Source organism: Ascaphus truei, chromosome 18 (assembly GCF_040206685.1).
Source record: "Ascaphus truei isolate aAscTru1 chromosome 18, aAscTru1.hap1, whole genome shotgun sequence".
In the NCBI taxonomy this organism is placed as follows: domain Eukaryota; kingdom Metazoa; phylum Chordata; class Amphibia; order Anura; family Ascaphidae; genus Ascaphus; species Ascaphus truei.
Window position 1 is genome coordinate 11,049,115 of NC_134500.1, and position 25,106 is coordinate 11,074,220.

The 25,106-nt window shown below is 43.4% G+C and overlaps 1 protein-coding gene across 5 annotated transcripts in view; it reads left to right on the top strand.

Annotated features, from left to right (window-relative positions):
• Positions 1-24,354, top strand: part of PPIP5K1 (diphosphoinositol pentakisphosphate kinase 1) — a 102,502-nt gene extending 78,148 nt beyond the window's left edge. For 3 of the 5 annotated variants that reach the window (XM_075575512.1, XM_075575516.1, XM_075575514.1), the window contains 2 exons: positions 539-652; positions 2,398-7,050. In XM_075575512.1, coding sequence (XP_075431627.1) covers positions 539-652; positions 2,398-2,879 — 596 coding nt within the window. In that variant the 3' untranslated portion in view covers positions 2,880-7,050. Of the gene's footprint in view, positions 1-538; positions 653-2,397; positions 7,051-22,372; positions 22,489-23,217 lie in introns of those variants that run through there. The other 2 variants (XM_075575510.1, XM_075575513.1) reach the window with 2 other exon arrangements.
• The last annotated feature ends 752 nt before the right edge of the window (positions 24,355-25,106 follow it).

Sequence of the window (25,106 nt, forward strand, 5' to 3'; positions counted from 1 at the left end):
ATCACATATTTCTTACTGAGGTTTGGAGGGTATTACATGTTTCACAGGCGATCACATTGGGACTTGTTATGGATTTCAGCACAATTATATACTCTTTCTTATTTAAAGGTTCTCAGAATTAATTAGGTACAATCTACAATAAACGCCTCTTTTTGAAAACTGGTATGTCCTATAAATGCTGTTTAATATTTAGTAAATAGCACATTGGAGAGAAATATGATTGGGGGGGGGGGGTGGAATAAAAATGGTTGCCGTTTTTTCCCATCTGATATACTTTGGTTCCTAATAATGTGTTGGGTGTTTCAAACGGCAAAAAAACACAAAACTGTTAAATAGATATTTAACTATAAAACAGCCAATAGAAATGGTGTTGGGTGGCTGAATGCTTTCGACTTATTGCAACTCTCATATGTTATGTTGAGGTACAGTGCCATTAAGGGTTTTCTGGATCAAGGTGAGCAAGGCTTTGAATGGGGTGAATTTTAAACTCTGCTGTGGAACGCTCTGATATTGTGTATGTGGGTTTGTCTAATAACAGCTGGATGCGACGCCATAATTGCCAGCCACACATCTGGGGATCCTTATCTACCCCACAGAATACTCTCCTCTTCATCGCTCCCCCTGCGCCAGCGCTCAGAGAGGCCTCCATGGTGTAAGTATTTTATGGGTTACTTGAATTACTTTTTGGTTACAATCGGACTTAAAAACCCCACTCGGAAATCAGGTGACGACAATTCAAGGACATCTGTTCTGCATATAAGATTTCCAATATTTTTCTTTAGTGTTTGAGTGACGTCTGGTATTGTGCTACTCTGTAAGCAGGGATGTTGTTGTCTTGTATAGCTGTGCAGTGTATGCTGCACTGGTTATAGATGTTTATCCCTTCCCCGTGGAGCTGACAATCTAATTTTGTCTTCCTGAGACAGCTGGAGATTAAGTGGTTTCCAAGGAGCTGAAAATGCTTTAAGTACAGTCATTTGAGCACTCTTTCTCCATAAATTGTACTTACTGCTTATCTACTTGGTGATCTGAGATTCGTGTCCTTCATGTCTCTCTACTATTCTTGTATCTTGACATGTATGGCGGTATGTATCACAAAAAGAAGTGTTAGAATCAAAATGCCAGAATATCTGTAAGGTAACTGTCTTCCAGCGCATGGAACCTGGAACCTGGACACACGAGAACACGAACCTCCTGTTTGCAAGGAGAACAATCAATATGCTGCTCAACCCCCTTATAACGCTGTGCTTGGGGTCCAAAAAATCGGATCGCGTTAGAAATAATGTATGCATTGTACAATAAAGTATTTAAGATACCAATAATCGTGTTGTAACGTATTCATAAATACAGAAATTGGGAGCCGCGCTTGCATCGCGTTATAAGCGGATTCGCGTTGTAACGGATCGCGTTATAACGGCGTTGAGCTGTACTTATTACCCAGGGGTGTCAAACTCAGCCCTCAAGGGCAACCAACAGAGCAGGTTTTATGGATATCCCTGCTTCAGCACAGTCGAAGACTGAGCTACTGATGAGCCACCTGTGCTGAAGCAGGGATATCCCTAATACCTGCCATATTGTTGGCCCTTGAGGACTGAGTTTGACACCATTATTCTAACCTAAACTCCCATGCCAAAATAAATCTATTCCATGGCACCGCAATCTTGCAAAAAAGTACAACTCGCGAACGCTGCATCTTGACTACATTTTAATGTTCAGGAGCACACGTTTGTAACAGCGTGATTTAATGTGAAGAAGTAACACTCTGCTTGTCACATTAAATTGCTCTAACATTTCCGTGTGGCTGTGAGTAGCAGTTCTTTGCAAGATTTCAGTGTGCTTCAGTAACGGCTTTGTGAGTGTTTAGCAGGCAATTCGTGGCGTACACAATATTTCTGTAATGTGCTACTTTTGGAGTATTGATCATTACTTTATTTTCAACGTTCTTAAAATACTCAGTTAAACTTGTTGTATTTTATAGCCATCTATTTCAGGGGCGGCCAACTCCAGTCCTCAAGGGCCATCAACAGGTCAGGTTTTGAAGATATCCCTGCTTCAGCAAAGATGGCTCAATGAACCACTAATTGAGACACCTGTGCTGAAGCAAGGATATCCTCAAAACCTGACCTGTTGATGGCCCTTGAGGACTGGAGTTGGCCGCCCTTGGCCTTGCACTGCACACGGGTACTGTGGCTTGCAGATTTATTAGTTTTACTTCATTCTTTTTTCATTTGTTTTGCCTTTTTTGGAATCACTATCGTGGCCCATGTTGGTGCCACAAAAGGTATCACAATCTGCAAAAAAAAAGAAGAGTTTTGCCCAAGGCTTGTCTGGCTACAAGAAGTAGTACATCAATGATTCAATCACCAGGTAATAACATTATTATATTTCTGTTTATAGACAGCAGTGGACCTTCCAGCACAGTGTCCAGTGCCGGACCCTCCTCTCCAACCACCATAGACATTTCGGCCCGGTTCAGCTTTAATGAGAATACGTCCCTCGGCGAAGAGCAGCGGAAAAAATTCAACCTCGAGGAAATTCTGCAAGCTCAGCAGCCAGTGGGAGAGGACTCCACCGGCAGCCAGGAGATCCGTCATGAGTCTGGCCGACTGGAAGAACCTTTGTGCCGTGACCCCACTGTCCTTGCTCAGCAGCCATGCAGTGAAGCGACAGCTCCAGTACAGCAGGGCAAAGGAGATGGGGTTAACTTGGGCGCCCAGCCACCTGGAGAGGCATCACTCCCGAATCAAGAGCAGGCCAAGGGAACTCGTTCTGTTCCGAGCATCACAGCTGATAACCAAATGTTGTGCAAAGAGCAGTCATCTGGAGGTGAGCAGATGCTAGCCGAGATAGCCCTGCAAGGCCTTGAGACATTACTTTAAGGCCCTGAATTAAATAAGAAGCAGACTATATAAAACTAGCAATGGTTTACTGTGTACTGCCCACAAAACAGCTACTGACGCGAGCAGGGATTTTGGCCTGAGTATTATCCGACACAGCAAAACTGGCTCTATATAATGTATACGTACCAGTTGTCTTCTACTGGGAGTTTTAGTAACACAATGAGCTCTGCTGCAATGACTACTGAATATACTCTGCGGTCATCTTTTATGAGCAGACATGTCCAGACAAATTCTCCTGCAATTCTACTATGAGTGAGTGATGCTACGGTATCTTTGCACCAAAACGCTGATGAATCAAAGACAAAAATAATATAAGTGGTATGAACTGGCCGGTGTCACGGGAACGATTGTAATAAGTCAAATAAAGTGTGCTTGTTGCCTAAACGTTTTGGGCGACCTTGTCAGAAGGAAGGTGGCATACTTGTGTCCGCAGTATAAACACAGCACATAATGGTTCAGGTGTCAACTGCATCCCTTGTCTGCTGGAACTCCGTATCTGTAGTGAGCAACGTGTTTAAATACCGTTCATCTGGTAGCAGACCGCTTGGCAGTCATCTGTGCTGTATCTGGTAGGAAATGACGTCATTGTTAATTACAACCTTATTCAGTAAACATTATGGACTTGATTTAATTGTGGGTCTTTCAGAGGTTTGGTAGCCAAAAAAAGAATAATAAAGATTTTTACCAGACAGATTTAACCGTTTTTATGGAACATGTACTGTGGCTTCTGCAAAAAAAAAAAAAATGTATCAAACCCAAGACTCAATATATATGTGGTTATTTAGTGTACTGTGTACAGTACACAAGGTTATAAAAAAAGAAAGTTCGATGTCCCAACTAGCTCCATGAAGACTCGAAAACCTAAGTAGCGAAGGAGGGTCAAATGATGGATTATTTTTACTTGTGTTTTTCGCCCCGTTGACGCTTCTTTCTTACTTCAATGGCGCGCTTCATGAGGTCTTGGGCTCACCAACTTGTAGAAGAAATGTATTATGCTAACATTGTCTTACCAAGGAATGATGTAAGGATTGAGATGCATTTTTTTTTTCTTCGAACTACTGAAAGTTGGCATTTCTTTAAGTTTTAGGACTTTTGATCAAGGTGATACACTAGAAAATGAAGCAAGAGTGTAAGAGACTTCATTTCTCTACATAGAAATTTCTGGAGATTACTCGCCATTGTCTAGTTAGTATCCATCAAGATTACTCAGCAACGGTTGATTTGACATTTTACTCAATTCTTTGTTAGTGTTTCATTGTTATTTTTCCTCAATATTTAGACGCGGAGGTAAAATTGTCCAAGTAACTGAATCTATGTATTTCTTTTCTCTGTTTGCGTACAATATTTATTTGGGTTTAGAAAGTCACCCTGAGACACTCTTCAAAGTGCAGCCAGAACGTTTTGACTTTATGATATTGTTGACATCCTGTATCTTGTTCCTCTCCTTGAATGGAGAATCATTTTTTTTTCATAGTCCCGTTCTCGATCTTGCTCAAAAATGTATAAACTTAAAAAAAAATATGTAAGATTGATATACAAATGTTTGCAAAACCTCCGAATAACGTGCAAATATTTTCAACTTTGAATCGGCAAAGCCGGACTTTTCTCTTCGTGAACCAAGATGAAAAAGATGGGCCGTGCAGCTCTAACACACCAGAATATCTGGTGTCCCTATGGATGTGCAGTAGCACACATTCGATTTGAGCCAGCTGGTTCTTATTTTAACCATCACGGAGAAGACCTAAATGGATAACCACTTAGTCCTGGCTGCCATATTACAGAATGATCTTCTATGTTGGTAGAGAGCCAAGCAGTGCATTGTTACCACTCTGTCATCAAAGAGTTAAACTGATTTGCATTTGTTCATAAAAGTACTATAGATCTGGGGTACTCAACTCCAGTTCTCAAGACCTCCCCCCCCCCCTCAGGTCAGGTTATAAGGATATCCCAGCTTCAGCACAGGTGGCTCAATCAGTGGCTCAGTCAAAGACTGACACTGATTTACATCCAGTCAAGTACTGAGGCACCGATTGAGCCTCTTGTGCTGAAGCAGGGACTGATTGAGCCATATGTGCTGAAGCTGGGATATGCTGAAAACCTGTCCTGTTGGGGGGGGGGGGATCTTGGGGACTGCGGTTGGGCCCCCCTGTTCTAGATTATGCCAACAAGCTATCCATTTGACAGATGTTTTGCTTTGTGGAAGGTTGAATAGACCTGGGTGCATTTTTTGCATCCGGCAGACAGAAGAAGTTCAGAATATACTGCCAGGGAGACACATCTTTAGGATATTAAGATATTTATAATGAGAAATAAGGCGTAGCTGGTATCTATTTTATTTTTTTTTGTACTTGTTGATTAAAATGACATTGTTTAGGTTTTACAGGATGCATTGTAGTTATATCAAATACTTGAAAGCTTCGGCCACGGTGAGAACTCTCCAGAGAGTGTTTCATGGCCAGTTGTAGGACAGGAACAAAAGGTAAGTGCCAAATCAGTACTGAGGTTCTTGTTCTACCATTCTGCCTACAGAGGGGCCTTCAACACAGTGCAGACTTCTCAGGCAGAAGATTGGGTTAGAGCAGGGGGGCTCAACTCAAGACCCCCCTTCCCCCCCCAACAGGTCATGTTTTAAGGCTATCCCAGGTGGCTCAATCACAGGCTCAGTCAAAGACTGAGCCTGTGATTGAGCCATCTGTGCTAAATCCGGGACTGACTAAGGCTAAGGCCCCGCTCCCAGAGTCAGCGCACCCGCACTGCTGACAGGCGGTGCGCTGAGATACACAGACCGCGATATGCGGTTTGACAGGGAGGGGGGGCGTGGCTTGAGCGGAGGGACCCGCTACTCTCCCCCCCCTCCCTCCACGGACTCGGGCTGGAGCTGGAAAGTAAGTTTAAACACACACGCAGGCACTCATTCATACACACGCGCACACACACAGGCAGGCACTCACGCACTCATACACACACACGCGCGCACACACAGGCAGGCACTCACGCACTCATACACACACACACACACACACAGACAGAGGCAGGCACTCACGCACTCACGCACTCATACACACACACACACACACACACACACAGACAGAGGCAGGCACTCGGGCACACACATACACACACAGACAGGCACGCACGCACGCACGCACACAGACAGGCACTCACCTGCTTTCACTCCACACTCCTCCCCGCTCCCCGAAGCCTCTCCTCCTCCCGAAGCCTCCCCTCCCCATTGGCTCACAGCCACACACGTCACGCGTCAACGCTAGGAAACACCATTCTCTGGTGTCTCCAGCGGCTGACGCGCCACAGCGTGTAGTCAGCTGTGCAGCCAGTGGGGACCGGGACCGGCTCGCGAGGATTCCCCTGCTGGTGGGGAACTCGCTACATTGCCGCCCGCGCCAACGAGCGCAGCGGGACCGAGGCCTAAGCCACCTGCGCTGCAGCATGGATATCCTGAAAACCTGACCTGGTTGTGAGGGGGGGGGGCTGAGGACTGGAGATGAGCCCCCCTGGGTTAGAGATCAAGGAGTGATCTCAGCATAAGTAAAATCTGCAGTGCAATTTGAACCTTGTTTACAGTTCAGAACTGTGTTGACTGGTCAGCAATCTTTAAATTAACTCTCTATATCGGGAGGGGGGAGGGGCAACTCCAGTCCTCAAGGGCCACCAACAGGACAGGTTTTCAGGATATTCCAGCGTCAGCACAGGTGGCTCCATCAGTCCCAGCTTCAGCACAGGTGGCTCAAACAGTGGCTCAGTCTTAGACTGAGCCACTGATTGAGCCACCTGTGCTGAAGCAGGAATATGCTGAAGACCTGTTGGTGGTGGCCCTTGAGGACTGGAGTTGGCCACTCCTGCTCTATATAGCGAGAGCTACAGAACATACAAGAATGTGTCCTGTTTCTGAATTAGGGTCCCCGGTTTTACATTTAAAGCACAAAACCTGGTTTTATAAACACAATATTGTATTGGATACAAGTCCTTTTTTTTTTTTTTTTTACAGATTTCTGAAACCTGGCATGTCCCTTTATAAGGTGACGTGACCTAGACATACCTTCTTTTAATAGAAGTTTCTTCTATATAATTAATTTACAAAGCTATAAAAAAAAAAAAAACATACGACAATTTGAATATAAACCCGACGATGTATTCATATAACCGAATTGTAAAGTTTACAGAATGCAACAATGGCCCATAGAACCGGTAAGCCTTAATTGAGAAATAAGTATCGATGTGGTGAGTTATTTGATGTACAAAGGAAAAATGTTATTTTCAACATTGTCTAGCTATTAAGATTGACAGGAGACAAAATCTATATTATATATATATTTAAAAAAAAATCTATATAGAAACAGAGTTGTCTAATTTATATATTTATCCAAAAGCATGGACCATGTAACACTGCTCCACGCAGAACATCTGTGTATGCCTAGATTTAATATTCATCGTGTGCAGTGGCTGTAAGGGAGAATGAGGGGCTCAGTGAGTAAAGACACTGACTGGCACTGAGTGTGAAGCAGGGGAGCCTGTGACCTTGTGCAAGTCACCTTATCTCCCTGTGCCTCAGGCACCATAAACATAGATTGTAAGCTCCACGGGGCAGGGACTGTGTCTGCTAAATGTCTTTGTTAAAAGCTACGTAAAACTAGCAGCGCTATACAAGAACAAATTATTATTATCTGAGAGCCTCCAATTCCTGTACAATCCACCTCAGTTCTAGTCTTGTATAACGTTGTATATTGTGTCCACCGTGCAGTAAGTAAGGAGTACATTGTCAGTTGATATTGTGATACTGTTTCTAAAGTGATCTCTGGCTAAAAGAGTTTAGTTCTGTGTGTGCTATCTATGTGTATATATATATATATATATATATATATATATATATATATACATATACATATACATATACATATATACATATATATATATTTATTTATATATATATATATATATATATATATATATATATGCACTGTATATATATATATATATATATATATATATATATATATATATTATAAAAATCTGTGTGTTTTATACTGTATACTGTTTCCTAGTATGTTGTTTCAGACACTTGATTCCTTCATTGGTAATGAGTACAAACCGGCGAGGAAAGAGCGCAGAGTTGTTAATATCCATCCACGTTCTATTGTTGGCAGTGTGCCCAAAGTCAATATTTTGGGACCCTATTCAGTATGTTGGGGAGTCGCTTCTCAGTCTGAGGGAAGACTGAGCTCCATTGAAATGTAAAGAGAGAGTAGCGCTTTCCTTCACCCGGGGAAACAGCTTCACAGCATATGCCAGAGAGAGAGAGTAGCGCTTTCCTTGACCTGGGGAAGCAGCTTGACAGCATATGCCAGAGAGAGAGAGTAGCGCTTTCCTTGACCTGGGGAAGCAGCTTGACAGCATATGCCAGAGGTTCTCAACTCCAGCCCTCAAGACCCCACCCACTCCCAATAAAGGTCAGGTTTTCAGGATACCCCTGCTTCAGCACAGGTTGCTCAATCAGTCCCTACTAAAGCACAAGTGGCTCTATCAGTTCCTACGTCAGCACAGGTGGCTCAATCAGTGGTTCAGTCTTTGACTGAGCCTCTGACTGAGCTACCTGTGCTGAAGCTGGGATATCCTGAAAACCTGACCTGTTGAGAGGGTCTTGAGAACCCCTGGCATATGGGATAAGGGTTTTGGCTGGACTTTCCTTTATATCCGCTAGAAGGATTTGTTGCGCGGCCATCCCTCATTAACTGCAGTAGACGCGGGATCGCAGAGCCATACACATGTCAGAAGCGAAGCACTCAAATCCCTTACTTATTCAGCATAGTCCGTCCGACACGATCGGACGAAGACTCCCATTGGTTTCAGTGGGAGTCGTTGGCCAGTTAGGAGCCGTTATTGCAAGCTCCTCCCCTTGCCGTGACCCCGATCACGATACTCTCGTGACGTTTGACAGATGCTCTGTGTCTCTCTTTGCACATACCCATGAAAATATAGCTTTTATTAAGTCTGTGTGATTTTTCTTATGAATAGTGAGTATTAGGTTTTTTTTCCCCCTTTGCTTATGACCCTTAACCCTGTCCAAATTAAAGGCCAAGTATTATATGATATATGAGCTAATGTTATAAATCCCCCATTACTAGTGAACACAACACTGGAAATGTCATTAAGTTACTCACTACTACTTTAGACGTTGTTGACCTGTTGGGTTGCCTAAAGCAATGGTTTCCATCCTGTGTTCCATGGAATCCCGGGGTTCCCCTGAGAAAAATGTGCTAACCGGGGGGCATTAGACTCTTAAGTCATCATTTTTGTTGCCATATTTTTTAATTTAACAACTCAAAACTGTTATTTAATCATAGTGCAATATTATGCACTTAGAAAGATGTTGGTTTATTAAAATAAAAATGTAAGCCCTACCACAGCAATACTTTTATTTTTTAAGTATAGAGAAAACGAAGACTGGGGTCCCTGAATCCATATATATTTTTAAGGGGGTTCTTCAGAGAAACAAGACAATTTTAAGGGTTGCCACAGTCCTTAAAAAGTATATAAAAAAAAACACTGGTTTAATGGCGGTTGATGGGCTGGTCTTGAACTGTAGTCTCTCAATTGCGTCTGGCTAGAAGGTTCCTTCACTCACCATGAAAACACACACACTGTTACATTGTTGCATTGCAGCACTCCTGTGTAAAAGCAATAAAGTTGTTTTGGAAAAAAAAACAGAATATTAATTTTAACATATTAAAGACTGTTGTGTCCTTATGGGATGTTGTGTGGGTGTTGGTGCATTGTGTAGCTTAACACTCTTGAAAGAAGAGTTCCGTTGGAGATAGAACCACCGTCAACACGTCTCAATGATGTCTGCGTGGTCCTATTTTTTTTTTTTACATTTTTTTTTTTACATTTTTTTTTTTAATAAAAAAAATACTTATTTCAGAGACTGTCAGAACCAAAGGGGGAAAACCTCGTCAAACGGATTTTTTAATTTTAGTCATCGTGAATGAATCTTTTACTCCGTTATACAGCCACTCAAAATGATTACAAATGTATTGTACGGCATTGTTAGGTTACCGATTTCAGCATTGATGTGACCAATTTTTTCTATATCCTGCCAAGTTTAAGGGTGGCCATGTTTGTTTTTGCTGGCATTGAGGGTTTGATATATGTAGGCCTCTAGCAGTGAAAGGGTCAATGCTTGTGCAATAAGCAGTTTTCATGACGGCAGCTAGGATAGAATAAAGTGTGCTGTAGCAAAGGCATGACTGAATGTCTTGACATTTCGCCCTCCGAGCCGGGATGACAAATACTCTGTTTATTTTCGGATTGTTTGGTCTGGGAGGATTTTTTTTCCCCTCTGTCTGAATTTCCATTTCGGCTGCGAGTTCTTGTTCCCGTTGCTAAGACACGGGTATCCATGGAAATAGCTACTTCTCCCAGTGTCTTAATAAGCCAGCGGAAATCCATCGTCTCCCTTTGGGAGAATGTAGACGGAGGCTTGTGTCGCAAACTGCCCCGCGTCTCTTCACTACGAAAGGCAACTTCTTTTTACAACCCAGAGAGGATTCTGAAACGTTAAGATGCTAAAGCATCGTAAGGTCAAATGGGCATGTGATCTTTTTCTGGGAAAGCGCACGATCGGCACTAGGGGGGGATGTAAGCGCAAACAAGTCGGCGACTGGGTTTTCTAATGATTGGAGATTCATTAGCCAATGGAATCGAAAAATGGTGGTAACCCCTGCATTGCCAAATGTACAAAGTGCTTTCCAAATATCCCGGTCCCAAACGTAATTGGGGAAACAATGATATGCAATTGTTTCTTGTATATAAAGGGTGATTATTAATTGAATTTCTAATAACTCCGCTCTGATCATTACAAGAGTGGAAACCCTGCAGGACGCTGCCATTTTACAAGAGCAGACCCCAATAATCTAATTTACCCTTTGAATAAAGCTCCAGAAACAAATTGGGAGGGGGAAATCATGTAAGGAACAAAACCATATGTGTAGCCAACACAACATACTGTATATAAATAAACAGGTGACAGGGATCCCCATATAAAGTCGATCACTACTTACAAACGTCTTGTGAAAAAAGTCAATGTGGATTTATTGCAGAAGACAGCGGAAACTGCAAACCACGTTTCAGTCCCTTCTTCAGAAAGGATCACGTAGGTCGGACCTGAAACATCACCTTTGTCTGCAAACTCTTTAATGTTCCTGTTTGTTGCAGCACTAAGGAGATGTCTCTTTTTCATTTAATACCTTGTTTTATTCCTTTGTTTTTCAATATGGAAGAATCATCACAAAGTTAATACAAGCGATTAAAAATACACAATTGGTCCCAAATTGATCAGCTCTGGGTGTTAACACCTACTTAGGGTCTTATCCCCAAACCACCCTTATATTAAAACAAAAAACATTGATAGAAAACAGTAGTATCCCAAAGACCAGATGTATCAAAGGTTAAAAAACAAAACATTGTTTATATGGCAGTGCTTTTCTTTAATAAATCTAGCGTTCTTTTGCTCCATTTGTGCCTGCGTGCTGCAGCTGGGAGATCTTGATAAATGTAAATGTGTATAAACACAGATGTGGTCAATGTATTTGCAACCCACGGCATGATGAGGCAGCGCATACACCACGCGCCAGCGGGAGACGCGAACACTACTTTGCATCAGCTGCGAACATGAAGGGGGAAGGGCTATGGTGCTATTTAACCTCCAGGGGCATGCTACGGGATGCAATACCATTGGCTATATCTGTGGTACCATGGCTGTGCCCAAGAAACTTTATTTGGGGAATATTTCACCGGGAAACACATCGTCTATTCCATCATTTTGTGTATCTAATGCAGTGGTGTGCAAGCAGGGGGGGCCTGGAGAATTTCGAGTGGGGGGGGCGCGGCGGTTTCAGAGGCCACGCGCTCTTCCTCACGGGATATAAATTAAATGCCAGGGGAGGCGTGAGGCCTCTGTAACTCACTTACCTGCTGCCAGCTGGGTCTTCGGCGATGCGTCGCCATGACAACATGCGTCAAATGACGCGATGGGGTCACATGACCCGCGATGTCATTTGACGCCGAGCCATTGGGAGAGGGGGGCACGAACGCTTGCGGCTCCCGGGAAGGGGGCCGCAGCTCAAGAAGTTAGCGCACCTCTGATCTAATGTTCCAATGTTAGAGGTCAGTTAGATGAAAGAGTGATTCCGACCTACTACCCCTCCAGCTTACGCTCCTAAGTGTGAGCGCTACTTTTTCACCATTTTACCAACAAACCCAGATGTAGCAGACGTTATTATTCCCGTTGGCGCTGCCGCAATGTTTGCTCCATTGAAACAAACGGTAAAGCGCACATCGTTTTCTTAACGCACTATGCAATGTGTTTTTGACGCAATGCATCACATTAAAAGCGCAATCCAAGCTGAGTTTTTTTTTTTTTCTCTTCATTTTTTAATACAGGTAGGAAGCAGGGGGTCTCCGAAGCTGAACCCCATTAATTTAATCTCCGGGGACCCCCTGCTTCCAGAGATACAGACCTCCGTAGGGGGTGCCGGTATCGCCTGCAGTTTTCCGTCGTATTCAGCTCCCTTATGGGACAATGGGGAGCCGCACCTGATGACATCACGGCGTCCTATTGGACAGCCAGGACCTGGCAGCTTTGAAAAGCAGACATATAGTGTACCCCGGAGGGGTTTGCCAAGTGGACGGGCCCCCCCCCCGATTATAAGGCGAGTGTGTACTTTTTAACATAAATATAATGGGGCCAATACGGGAATTCCAAACACATGTCCTAACAAAAAAATATTCAAATAGTAAATAAAAAGTGGTTCGCAATAGACTTGGCCAGTATACCGGTATGATCGCAATATCCCGAGGATAAGTCAATGGTTTTTTGATCTACTGTCAGTCACCCATGGGACTCAGACAGTTAGTGACATGCAGTTTAAGATGCAACCGCCTTCTAGAAGGCATATCTTCCCATGTATAATGGATCCTGACACCTCTCTGGCATTTTCCCGTCTTCAATGATCGCAGCATACACCTTCCCCCCCGGAGGACTGCTTTGCCCCCGTTCCTCTCGATCCCTTTTCCCATCACTGATAGGCGGGGGAAGTAAGGATGCATTATATCTTTAAAAGCATCGTTTATTTAAATCCCCCTTTTTACTTGTTGCACCCCAATGTCTTCCATACGATCAATTTGTTTACCATTCATTCAAAAGGTTAATATCTTCTTGTTTTCTGCCGAACAAGATACAAATTATTGCGATACATTTCTTCATTTCGCTATCGTGATCATTATTTTTTTATTGCACGGAGTACACCATCCAACCTCGCCCTATCATATACTCATTTGAGTTTACCCAAATGATTGATAAAATATGGGGGAAAGAGGGTCATTTGTTAAGCTATTTAAGCACACGGATTTCTGCAACGTAATAGACCATGGGGGCTCAATTCCAGTCATCAAGAACCCCCAACAGGTCAGGTTTTGAGGATATCCCAGCTTCAGTACAGGTAGCTCAATCAGTTCCAGCTTCAGCACAGGTGTCTCAATCAGTCCCTGCTTCAGCACAGGGGGCTCAATCAGTGGCTTAATCTTTGATTGAGCCACCTGTGCTGACGCAGGGATAGCCTTAAAACCTGACCTGTTGGGGGGTCTGGAGGACTGGAATTGAGCACCCCATGCACTAGATGCTTTTATGCCACTATGTATAGTTCTGTACTATGAGAAAATACTTGTAGCATTAAAAAAAAAAATACATTTTTAATGTATTATAATGTAACAAGCCTTTTTTGTTTCTATAGCAACCATTTACAAAGGTTAAAGCTAGATTTGGCGAATCTTGTAATATTCCAATTGTTCAAGACGAACAGATTAGTATGCTTGCCGTTCTTCCCTTTCTCTCCCTGCACCTCCCCCCACCTCATTTAATTCCATATCACACGTCTGCTTAGAGCTGCACAGGCTAAGATGTCAGAGTGGTATAACACCTCTTCCTGACTGCGTGATTGAGGACTCGCTGCAAATGAGAACAGGAAGGAGACCTTGAGCCAGAGCTCCCCATGTAACCCATCGACCAACTCCTGCTCCTTAACAATAACTCAATCTAGTTGCCTCTGCAGCTGGGGGCAGCAATAGGTTTCAGAGGAGCCACACACTGCTGTAATTGCTCTCAGAAGGGTCACCAGCCTTTCCCCTGCACAGACATTGACGGAATCGCTAAAACACATCCGATTAGACGCTACCGTGGCGGCTTTGTGTTCAATCAGAATTCATTTGCCTTGCATGAATCAAGTCGCTTGTGTGTTAGGTGAGAAGGGGGTGTAGAAATGTGATGTTCAATTTATTTACCATTGATTTGATTCATTACGCCGCCTGCGTCACAGAAAGTCCTGGCGCATTGCAAAGCAGCAGGGCTACTTCACGTTCCATTTACTTGCAGCGTGTAGAGATATGCATTATAACACGTGAGACATCCTACACTATGGGGAGTCAGCACTGTGACATCCTACACTATGGGGAGTCAGCACTGTAGAGTTAAGACTACCTGTATGTCCCATACTACCCTGCATACCGGCTGCAACCTCGCGTCAGTGCCTCAACACAAAAACTTAGCCCTCGCTACAATGTGGCTTTTGTTGTTATAGAGTGTAAGCTCACTGGATCAGGCCCTCATTACCTTCTGTATCTGTCCTTATTTGGTATGTCATTCTGTTCATGGAATTGGTGTCACTCTGTTACCCCCCCCCCCCCTTTGTACCACGTCGCGGAATATGTTGGCGCTTAACAAATAAACGATAATAATAATATAAATAATATAGAGGTGGGTTGTTGGAATAGGATAGATGTGTTACAATGTTCATTGTGCATTGACATCTGTGCAGTCATGCTCAATACCACTATACACTATAACATGCTCATGTTTAAGGAAGGGAGGATTTTACTCATGGAACTCATGTGGTCCTTCCATCCAGAATTGCATGTGTGTAAGGAAAGAGTTTAGATATTTCTATTGCCACTGAATATAACTTTAATACAGCAAAACAAATAACAGGATGTGTAATCCATGCTACCCACAGCCTTATTACAAGTCTAAATAGTAATCGCAGTGGGACCGTGCACGCTTATCTTTACTATTAAAGACACAATCTATGCCGGGCTTTTTTTGTTTTCATTTTTTTAATAACAGTATTGAAGTAGGAAGTCTCCAGAGTCGAACTCCATTCATTTCAGGTCCGGGGACCCCCTGCTTCCGGAGATACATATCTTTGTTGGAGGTGCTGTTGGCCTCTCCAGGGTTCACTATATGGCCGCTTTTCAAAGATCCCGGAACCTGTGGACCAATAGGAAGCTGTGACATCATCCGATGCAGCTTCCTATTGGAACCCATGTGACCAGGGCCTTTAAACTGCAGGAGATATCAGCACCCCCTTCGGAGGTAAGTATCTCTGGAAGCAGGGGGTCCACGGAGCGGAAATTAAAGGGGTTCAGCTCCGGAGCCCCCCTGTTTAAATCCTGTGTTCAAAATGTAAAGGGCGGGGGGGGGGGGGGGGGGGGGAAGGCTCGGATTGCTTTAACATGAACACTTGCTCATGGATTTGGCATCTGTTCTTTAAATAAGGGTATTACCTACCAATAAACACTCATGTAAACAGACCTCCAACCCTACATTGTGTTGAAAGCCTCCCTGGCAGGAAATGGTTTATTGGAGTGTTATAATACATATTTCTACGGTGAGCTTATCGGTGCCAGATGTCAGTGCACCAGGACTTACACTCTCGCTGAGCTGCCGCTCTTGGCACAGAACTCCTTAAGACCTGTGTTTATAAAGTCACAGTATGTTAGTGCTTTAGGCCCATCCAATGTGCATAACCGCATCGCCCTAATGACGCAGATTCATTAATTTATCGCCAGGGGTGTAACTAGCACCACGACAACCGATTCCGTCGGCCAGATCTGCTGAGGTTCGTTAACTCCGGGCTCATAACGCGGTGTTGCTAAAATAACGGATGCTATTTTCCCTGAGGTCAACATGTCATGTTAAATCGGCACAACCATGTGTTAACGTCAAGTAACATCGCGTTAAGCAACTCACCTAAAGGTGGTGTAAGTCCCTCCCAGACCCTGAAATATTTGTAAGAGTCTCTCCCTCCCTCCCCCTCTCCCTCGCCCTCTCCCCCTCCCCGTCTCCCCCTCCTTCTCCCTCCCCCTCTCCCCCTCCTTCTCCCTCCCCCTCTCCCCCTCCCGCTCCCTCCCCCTCTCCCGCTCTCTTCCCCCTCTCCCTCCCCCTCCCTTCCCCCTCTCCCTCCCCCTCCCTTCCCCCTCTCCCCCTCCCTTCCCCCTCTCCCCCTCCCTTCCCCCTCTCCCTCCCCCTCCCTTCCCCCTCTCCCTCGCTCTTTCCCCCTCCCCTCTCTCTCACGTCTCTCTCTCACGTCTCTCTCTCACGTCTCTCTCTCACGTCTCTCTCTCACGTCTCTCTCTCACGTCTCTCTCTCACGTCTCTCTCTCACGTCTCTCTCTCACGTCTCTCTCTCACGTCTCTCTCTCTCTCTCCTCCTATGGAAGAGCACCATTTAGTAAATATGGTCCATCATCATGTTACAGGGGGGTTGTTAAATGAGTATTATATACGCTTTTAATACCCACATTGTATTTTTTAATGTGGGCTGGGGAGTATGTTCAAAGCATTGAGAAATGTGCTTGTCCTTATAGATGTCATGCTGTCTATAAGAAATAAGCCTTATTGTGGGGGATATAGCTCTGAACGAAGTTAGACGAAGAGGAAAATAACTACTTACAGCTGCAGACCAAGCAATATCCTAGGTTTATTTTTATTTATTTTTTTTTAATAAATCAGTTCTGTACTATGAGAAAATACTTGTAGCATTAAAAAAAAATCACATTTTAATGTATTATAATGTAACAAGCCTTTTGTTTCTATAGCAACCATTTACAAAGTCACACTGCACACTAATGCAGCCATTTAGTGAACCCCGAGCCAAATCTTCACCGATCGATCCGGTCTCCTGTAACTTAGCTAATTACTTATCATTGCATTGATGCGCATATTAGAGGGGGGGGGGTGGGATTGCTTTAATTGTGGGGCCCAGGTGGAAAAAGTGACGTATGTGGAACCGTATGAGTATTTCTCCGGGGATGTGTGGTGCCTGGGAGGGGACCCCCACTCTCACCTCTATGTACCGCCTCTGGCTTTCCGTCCCCTCTGAGCCGAGCTTGTTTAAGGTTAGGAATGATTAACTTGGTGGCGTCAGCATCGTTACCATGGCAACCGGTTCCTGGACTAACCGATACAGTTATTTTTTTTTTCCTCCTCAATAATTGTTTTCAAGTGTTTGCAAAGGAGACGTCTTTCTTTTTCTAACACTTTACATTATGGGAAGCCGGGACGCTAACTAACCATAGTGTAAGTCTCTAGGATGGCTTACAGTACATGTCATTTGCTGTTGGAGTCGACGTGTTGCCTTCTGAACAACAGGAGTTTCATTGTTATCAGACTTCAAAACAAGTTCTTCCCTGTGCATCGTGTTTCCCATCTGCCAGAGACATTAGGCTGAGCTCCTTACTCTGTCCTATGATGTCAGCCCGATAACTGCCTGGATGGATGTCTCTGTAGCCAGATGTACCATCTTGCAGATGACTGCAAAGCTCTCTAAATTGCTACGGCCCCGGCACTCAACCCTAAGCTTTATGTCACTGATAGAGATTTACTTTGCATATGGGAACCGGTGGGCATTGTATTGTCTTATGCACAGAGAGCTACAATATGTCTATCTAATTATCTATGGATCTATTTTATATTCGTATTGTATCAAAATGGATGCGCTCAACTAATAACAAACTAAATCATATTAAAGTGGCTATAAAGTGAAAACATACAACATTAGTGAATATAGTGACAATCAAAATGGGGCTAGTTTCTGGTGCTGCTCAATGTCTGAGGTCCCACACTGGCTCCTCTGAAGGAGAAGATAAAAGAAAAAAAAGACTCGAGCTCAACCAGTGAAGGGAACTGAGAGGAGTAAAAAAAAAATATATATATATATATATATATATATATATATATATATATATATATATATATACATACTCCCTTTTGAAATCTTTTGCAGAACTGTTTTCCACGATGCTGCCGGTCCTACCAACTGGAACCATTTTCATTTGTTTGTCTTCTACCAGTTTACATCATTATCACGATGCACACCACTATTATATATTATATAATATATTTTATATATATATATATATATCATATAAAAATATTGCTTTTGAGCACATTCACATGTCTTAGACAGGTCTGCACCCCTGCCTTTTGCCATTATCACCCAGCATATAGTGCTTCCACTGCAGCAAGGGATTCTGGGAAAAGACGTGCAAATGAGTTCACAGTGCCACATTTTGTCTCAAGTCTGTTATTACATGGAACCCTTATTCCAATGCTCGCTGTTTTTATATATATATATATATATATATATATATATATATATATATATGTAGAGGTATCAGTACCGTGTTAGCCGAGCTTCAATAATCAAAAAATAAATAGATGATACCGTTCTGTGGCTAACGAAATGCTTTTATTTGTGCGAGCTTTCGAGATACACTGATCTCTTCTTCCGGCGATGTTACAATGAATGAAGCAAGGATAACTTGAAAACAGTGTCTCTTGGAATGTTATCTGTGCTTCTCCTTCCCCCGGTGTGGATGTGTTTTATGGCTAGAGGTGTCAAAGGGTAACTGAAAGCAAGTGAAGAAAGAGTGTGTATGTGTATCAGTGTGAATAAAAATGAATGGAGAGCCCACAGTATAAACAGTGCTCTACACAAGGTGTGTGTGGAGTGAGAGGGATATAAATGGTGTGGGTGGGTGTGGAAATGTGAGAGTTTGTAGCACAACTAAAAGTGTGTGTGGATACTATGTGGTCCCTATTGGTGTATATGGATGGAAAAATAAGGAGTATTAGTATGTGTGAGAGACAGCTGTGTGTGCATACTCTGGCCATAAGATGAACGATCTGAGGGTTGCCATACTCAAAGGTAATCTTAAAACCCCGAAAGAGAGACGGTTGCATGAATACAAATTTATGCAACTGTTCGGGACACTTAGCAGTGGCCTAAACAGAGATCGAAATTTTATGAGTCATTACTGACACTAGCGAACTCTCTTCCCATGAGCGCTAAAGGCCATGTCTGTACATACTGTGCTATATGTATGCACACACAGCTGTCTCTCACACATACTAATACTCCTTATTTTTCCATCCATATACACCAATAGGGACCACATAGTATCCACACACACTTTTAGTTGTGCTACAAACTCTCACATTTCCACACCCACCCACACCATTTATATCCCTCTCACTCCACACACACCTTGTGTAGAGCACTGTTTATACTGTGGGCTCTCCATTCATTTTTATTCACACTGATACACATACACACTCTTTCTTCACTTGCTTTCAGTTACCCTTTGACACCTCTAGCCATAAAACACATCCACACCGGGGGAAGGAGAAGCACAGATAACATTCCAAGAGACACTGTTTTCAAGTTATCCTTGCTTCATTCATTGTAACATCGCCGGAAGAAGAGATCAGTGTATCTCGAAAGCTCGCACAAATAAAAGCATTTCGTTAGCCACAGAACGGTATCATCTATTTATTTTTTGATTATATATATATATACACACATGTCCTTGGCTCGAAAGAATGGAACCTAAATCTTACCCAGCAAGCTAAGAAACCCATTACATATAGACCAGATAGAGATATATTACAGAACAATCCATGTTCCATACATGCATCCTTACACAGGATTCAATTCTAATGTCTGGAACATGTCTGCTAAGCAAAGCTCAGTTGTGCACCTTGGGTGTGTTTGTGTTGAGTTAGAGCATGTAGTAATTAGTAGCTGTGTATACACATACATGATCCTTTCCTACAGGTTACATGCAGGGGGTTGCGTGTAGAACAGCAGAACGGTTTCCAGTGGGAGCTGCGAGATCTGTTATCTGAATAAAGATTCTGTTACCGCCACTCATTAAACAAAAGATTTCCAGTTACGATCAGCCTGGGACATAGTAAATTTAAGCTCGCTGAGCCGCGCTGAGCAGATGCACAAAGCCCCTGCATCTGTCATCAGCGCGGCTATAGTTTCCCCGTCCGCATGCGCGCTGATGCGTGCGGAGGCTCAGAAACTTTTCCAAGACAGGCAGGTTTCAAATTTGCTGCTCGGGGAAGCGGAGGAGCGGTCACGTGATTGCTTCCATCCAATAAGAGCAGGGGACTAGGCCCGCCTCCTGACACGCCTCCGCCCCGCCCCCTGAGCGCGCTCACTGCCTCGCCTGCAAGGACAGAAAAAAGCTCCATTTTCAGCAGGCGAGGCAGAGCAGGAGCGCGGCTGAACCCTCTATGTCCCAGGCCTAAGATTTAATGAACAGAAACTTTGCACCGCTGTGGATTTAATTGCCCAGCACTGTCCAAAAGCTCATTTTGTTACTGAATGCATCTCTGCATACTGTAGGTCTGGGGACCATAGTGGCTGTTTAAGTGGTATCCGAATCCTGAATCGTGTTAGTCTGTGCGCAGCATAGTGGATAGCGCATTAAAACACAGGCCGCGTCCATGCTGAATGCGGGCGCTCTCGCTCGCTCTCGAGCGCCGTGACGTCACACGCTGATGAAGGTGGGGCAATTCCTGGCCTGTTAAAAATGTTGTTGCGCGTGGGGCGGCGGGGGCGTTTCGGGGGACGTGGCCATGATGTCACGGAGCTGGTTCGCCCTTCTTGGGCGAACCACTCACATGACCCGGCCTTGGCGCGGCAAATACAAAATAATTTGTCTCCTCGCGCTGCTCTCCGTGGAACGCTCACTGGCGCTATAGATGATCACATTGACGTACCGTGATTCAAGCGCATGCTCGCATCTCAGCCTGTACGCGACCTTATTTGTGCGATGTGGTTGGAAAATGAGAGATTTCTCGTCATGTTATACAGTATTGAGCTTTATTAGGTTAAAATACAATTTATCCTACCTGTGGCTGGGCTGCTACAAGAGGTCTAATCCAATACAACATGATGCTTCTTTATTTGTTTTGTTTATCGGATTTAGGAGCGTATTGTATATCTGCCCCAAGCCCCTTAACCGGAAGGGCAAGATAATAAGGCGGTGGTGTTCTTTGGTTAAAACCTAAAACTAGAATCCCTAGTTATAGGCTTGGGAGACCTGGCATTCAGATGGTTACACAATAAGAACAGAAGAGTAAGTTGCTTTTTTTAATAGAAGTTCCCTTTAATAAAATAAAGAAATAGTTTATTCTTGTACTGTGCTGCTAGTTGTACGCAGAGCTTTACAGAGACATTTTGCAGACACAGGTCCCTGCCCCGTGGAGCTTACAATCTATGTTTTGGTGCCTGAGGCACATGGAGATAAAGTGACTTGCCCAAGGTCACAAGGAGCCAACACCGGGAATTGAACCCAACTCAGGGCCAATCAGTGTCTTTACTCACCGAGCCACTCCTTCTCCATAAAAAAATAGACATCAAGGGTTTGTAAGTAAATCTACAATAATAGCTACCATTAAGTGCTGTTACACCGCTGTATAAGAGACGCTTTCAACTGCAACATAATTGTGCAGCAATCCATCGCTGGCTTGTCCATCAAAAAAGGTAAGTAATGGAAATCGAGCACTAAAATAAATCAGTTTTTACATTACAGCTTGTAACCACATTACCTACTTTAGCTATATTATGCAGTGGATTCCCTTACAAAAACCTAACTGTAATGTATACTGTTCATTCAAAGGTTGCTATCCAATAAACTGTGAGGCGCCTTCCCCTTGCTTGGGGAGATTTCAACTCCATTAATTTGAACTTGGCTCATAAAAATATCCCTTATGAGCACATTTACATGTCTCAGACAGGTCGACAAAGCTGCCTTTCCCCATAATAGCTCGGCGTACAATGCTTCCAATACAGCTAGGGTTTCTGGGTAATGACATGCAAATGAGGAGTGGGCCTCAAAGGATATTGAATAAGGGCCAAAATGCATAAAGCTGTGGGATATCTGATTTAGCACAGGAGCTGCATGTGCCAAAGGCAGTATTTATAGGACTGCTTAAAAGGGTCTTTCTGTCGGTCTGCTTCTGCTAAAGCAGTCTTGTTAATCTGCCCCCAGGGGCAGTTCCTGGAGCTAAAGGGAGAGGGTTCAAACTTCTATTCACCTATCGGTTTTCAAGGATTAACTTTGATCAGGAAGACATTTCCTTGCAGCTCTTTTTATCCTATATTTGTGGAATCTAAATATTATGTTTATTAGCACTGTGTTACTCAGAGTAGGAGACGTTCCCCCTTTTCTGCCAGTTAAGGCCCATTTGAAAGTCATTTCATGTAATGAGTTAATATAGCTGGAGAGACACCATGTTTTCTGACAGTGATGGACGATCTCAATTCTAGGTGATCAGTTAAAGGATTCGAGATACATTTTTATGATACCCGGCTGCCTCTGTCCTGGCTTCTTTGTTATGGGTGGCTAAATGGAGAGGATACATTCTCAATGTCATAAAAATACTGTGAGTATGATAATACATTGTTTGGATGTACAAAGTATGTATGCAATTAGATTGTAAGCTTCCTCGGAGCAGGGACTCCTCTTCCTTAATGTTACTTTTATATCTGAACCACTTATTCCCATGATCTGTTATTTATATTATCTGTTATTTATTTGTTTATTGTTTTACCCCGTGTATTCCTACTGTGAAGCGCTATGTACATTAATGGCGCTATATAAATAAAGACATACAATACAATACATGTATGTCTTTATTTATATAGCGCCATTAATGTGCATAGCGCTTCACAGCAGTAATACATGTTGCAATTATATAGATAACAAATAATATAAGTAACACATAAAGCAGAGAAGTGCTTCAGACATAAAAGTAACATTTAGGAAAAGGAGTCCCTGCTCCGAAGAGCTTACAATTTAATTGTTACAAAGTAACAAAAGACCATGTAAGACGATTATTATTATTTATTTCGAACTTTAAGGCGCTAATGACCAAGAAACTCAGTACTAGAGCGCGTGTAGGAATTTAGGGAGGACCCATCCCAGACCTACAACCGGGGCCTACCGAAAACATATAGGGGGACGACGAGGAAGACCAACAAGGGGCAGGAAGCCAACAATTCTAATTACAGGCAACAGGGCGACATGAAAACATGAAGTCATGTGTGAATTTGTATTTCCTATTCGCATCCTAAATCTTGTGCGTTTGTTAATACGCTTGTCTCTCTCTTAGTCACACGGCACCGTTGACCCGCTGCATTCCATGTCCCCAGAGGCCGCTGAACACACCAGCAAAGTAATTAACATGCAAATATCCAAGAATCTGTTTCATCAGGAATAATGCCGAGATCCTGAGAGCAGAATCGCTCGGAAGCGAGGCAGCTAATGCTTTGATTTATTGTTTATTGTGCGTTATATGTGTGTTACTGCTGTTTATGTATTTCTTTATTATAAGGCTGATGGCGAGGTTGGCTAATTATGAGGGAGTGTGATTGCCTTTGTGAGCTTGTGCGAGGCACGGGCTGTTCCATTGTCTTCTCACCAGATGTGTGCTGGATAGGATTATGTTTGTAATTCTACGTCTGGTATTCCAGAAATCAGTGTACGTAGATAAAGCAGCGTGTATGTACAAACATGACAGTGTGTGTCTATTCAATATTTGGCATCTAATGAGGGTGGTTGTTAATTAGTCTATGGGAGTCAGCAAGGCAGCTGGGCTGATCAAGCATTTCAACAGCTTTACTATCCCCCACAGACCCCACCCCATCTTATCTATGGTGCAGAAAAAGAAGGAAGTTAAGTATTGATGCCAAAGGAGGGGGGAGAAGTTTCATTAGAATTTTGAGCATGGAGCTGGCTCTGAACGGCCGTTGTTTGTTAGGGTGTTGATTTGTTTTGCTGTGTGGGTGCAGAACCACACAGGCGACTGCTTGTGACGAACACCAAGCAGGGAGCCAGGGAGAACAGTGCTAGCTTTCACGAGAGGCTTTATTTATAGGAAAATAAGAGATTGTAAAAAAAATAAAACAAAACAAAGATTCTGCAGCAGGTCGTCGGACGGAATTTGTCTCTTTTCGAGGGGCTCGTGATTCGTGTCACTGCAGCATTCATACATATTCAGTAATGTTTTTTTGTTGTTGTAGGAAACCTATTGAGAAAGCTTACATGTGGAGGCTTTTCGTGGCATTGTAAGCCGATATGAGAAATGGGTTGAGTGTTGAGGAAAGGCGCACGTTATACTGGACTCGAGATTGAGCAAGAAAATTACATTGTAGGAAAAAGTCATTGGATTTACGAAGCTTCATGTACAGACTAATGCAGGGGTGGCCAACCCCAGTCCTCAAGGGCCACCAACCGGTCAGGGTTTAAGGATATCCCTTCTTCAGCACAGGTTGACGACTGAGCCACTGATTGAGCCACCTGTGCCGATGCAGGGATATCCTTAAAACCTCACCTGTTGGTGGCCCTTGAAGACTGGGGTTCTCTATCCCTGGACTAATGCGAACAACACCTTTTAAACCAGCACTTCTCGCTTAGAAAGTAGCACATTGCCGCCTTCAATGTATGCAATGCTTTGCCCATCTATTTCCCAAGGAACAAAGGCCTTGCTGTTCAGTGTCCTGCACTAACCGACAGTGTTAGAGACCAAAACAGCAGGCGACATGCTCACATATTTGCAATTATTAGATTTGACAGACAAAGAGGGCAGGTTAGGGTTATTAGGCAGGTACCTAATATAATCAACATGGAAGGCTGGAAGCAAAATGGTCAGGGATGGTTTTAATGCATTTTTTGTAAATTGAGAAAAAAACATTGGGTACCTAGAAGTGTCGATTATGAGCCATGTATAAAAATCTGTGTTACTCCATAAAACATCTTACAGGCCCACTCAATTGAATGGCTCATCACCGGCCATGTTGATTAAGTGGTGTTACAGACACCGTAGGCTGTAAAGGGCCATATTTAATCAGCAGCACCAGAACGGGTCTTATGGGTTAGCCCCACTTAGTAAACATGGCCCCAAATCTCTACACACTGCATCACCTTCAATTTGGAAGAGAGCAGGCTTGAACATATTAGCATCATATTTTACAAGGATTCTGGTTTACCACTGTAGGAACC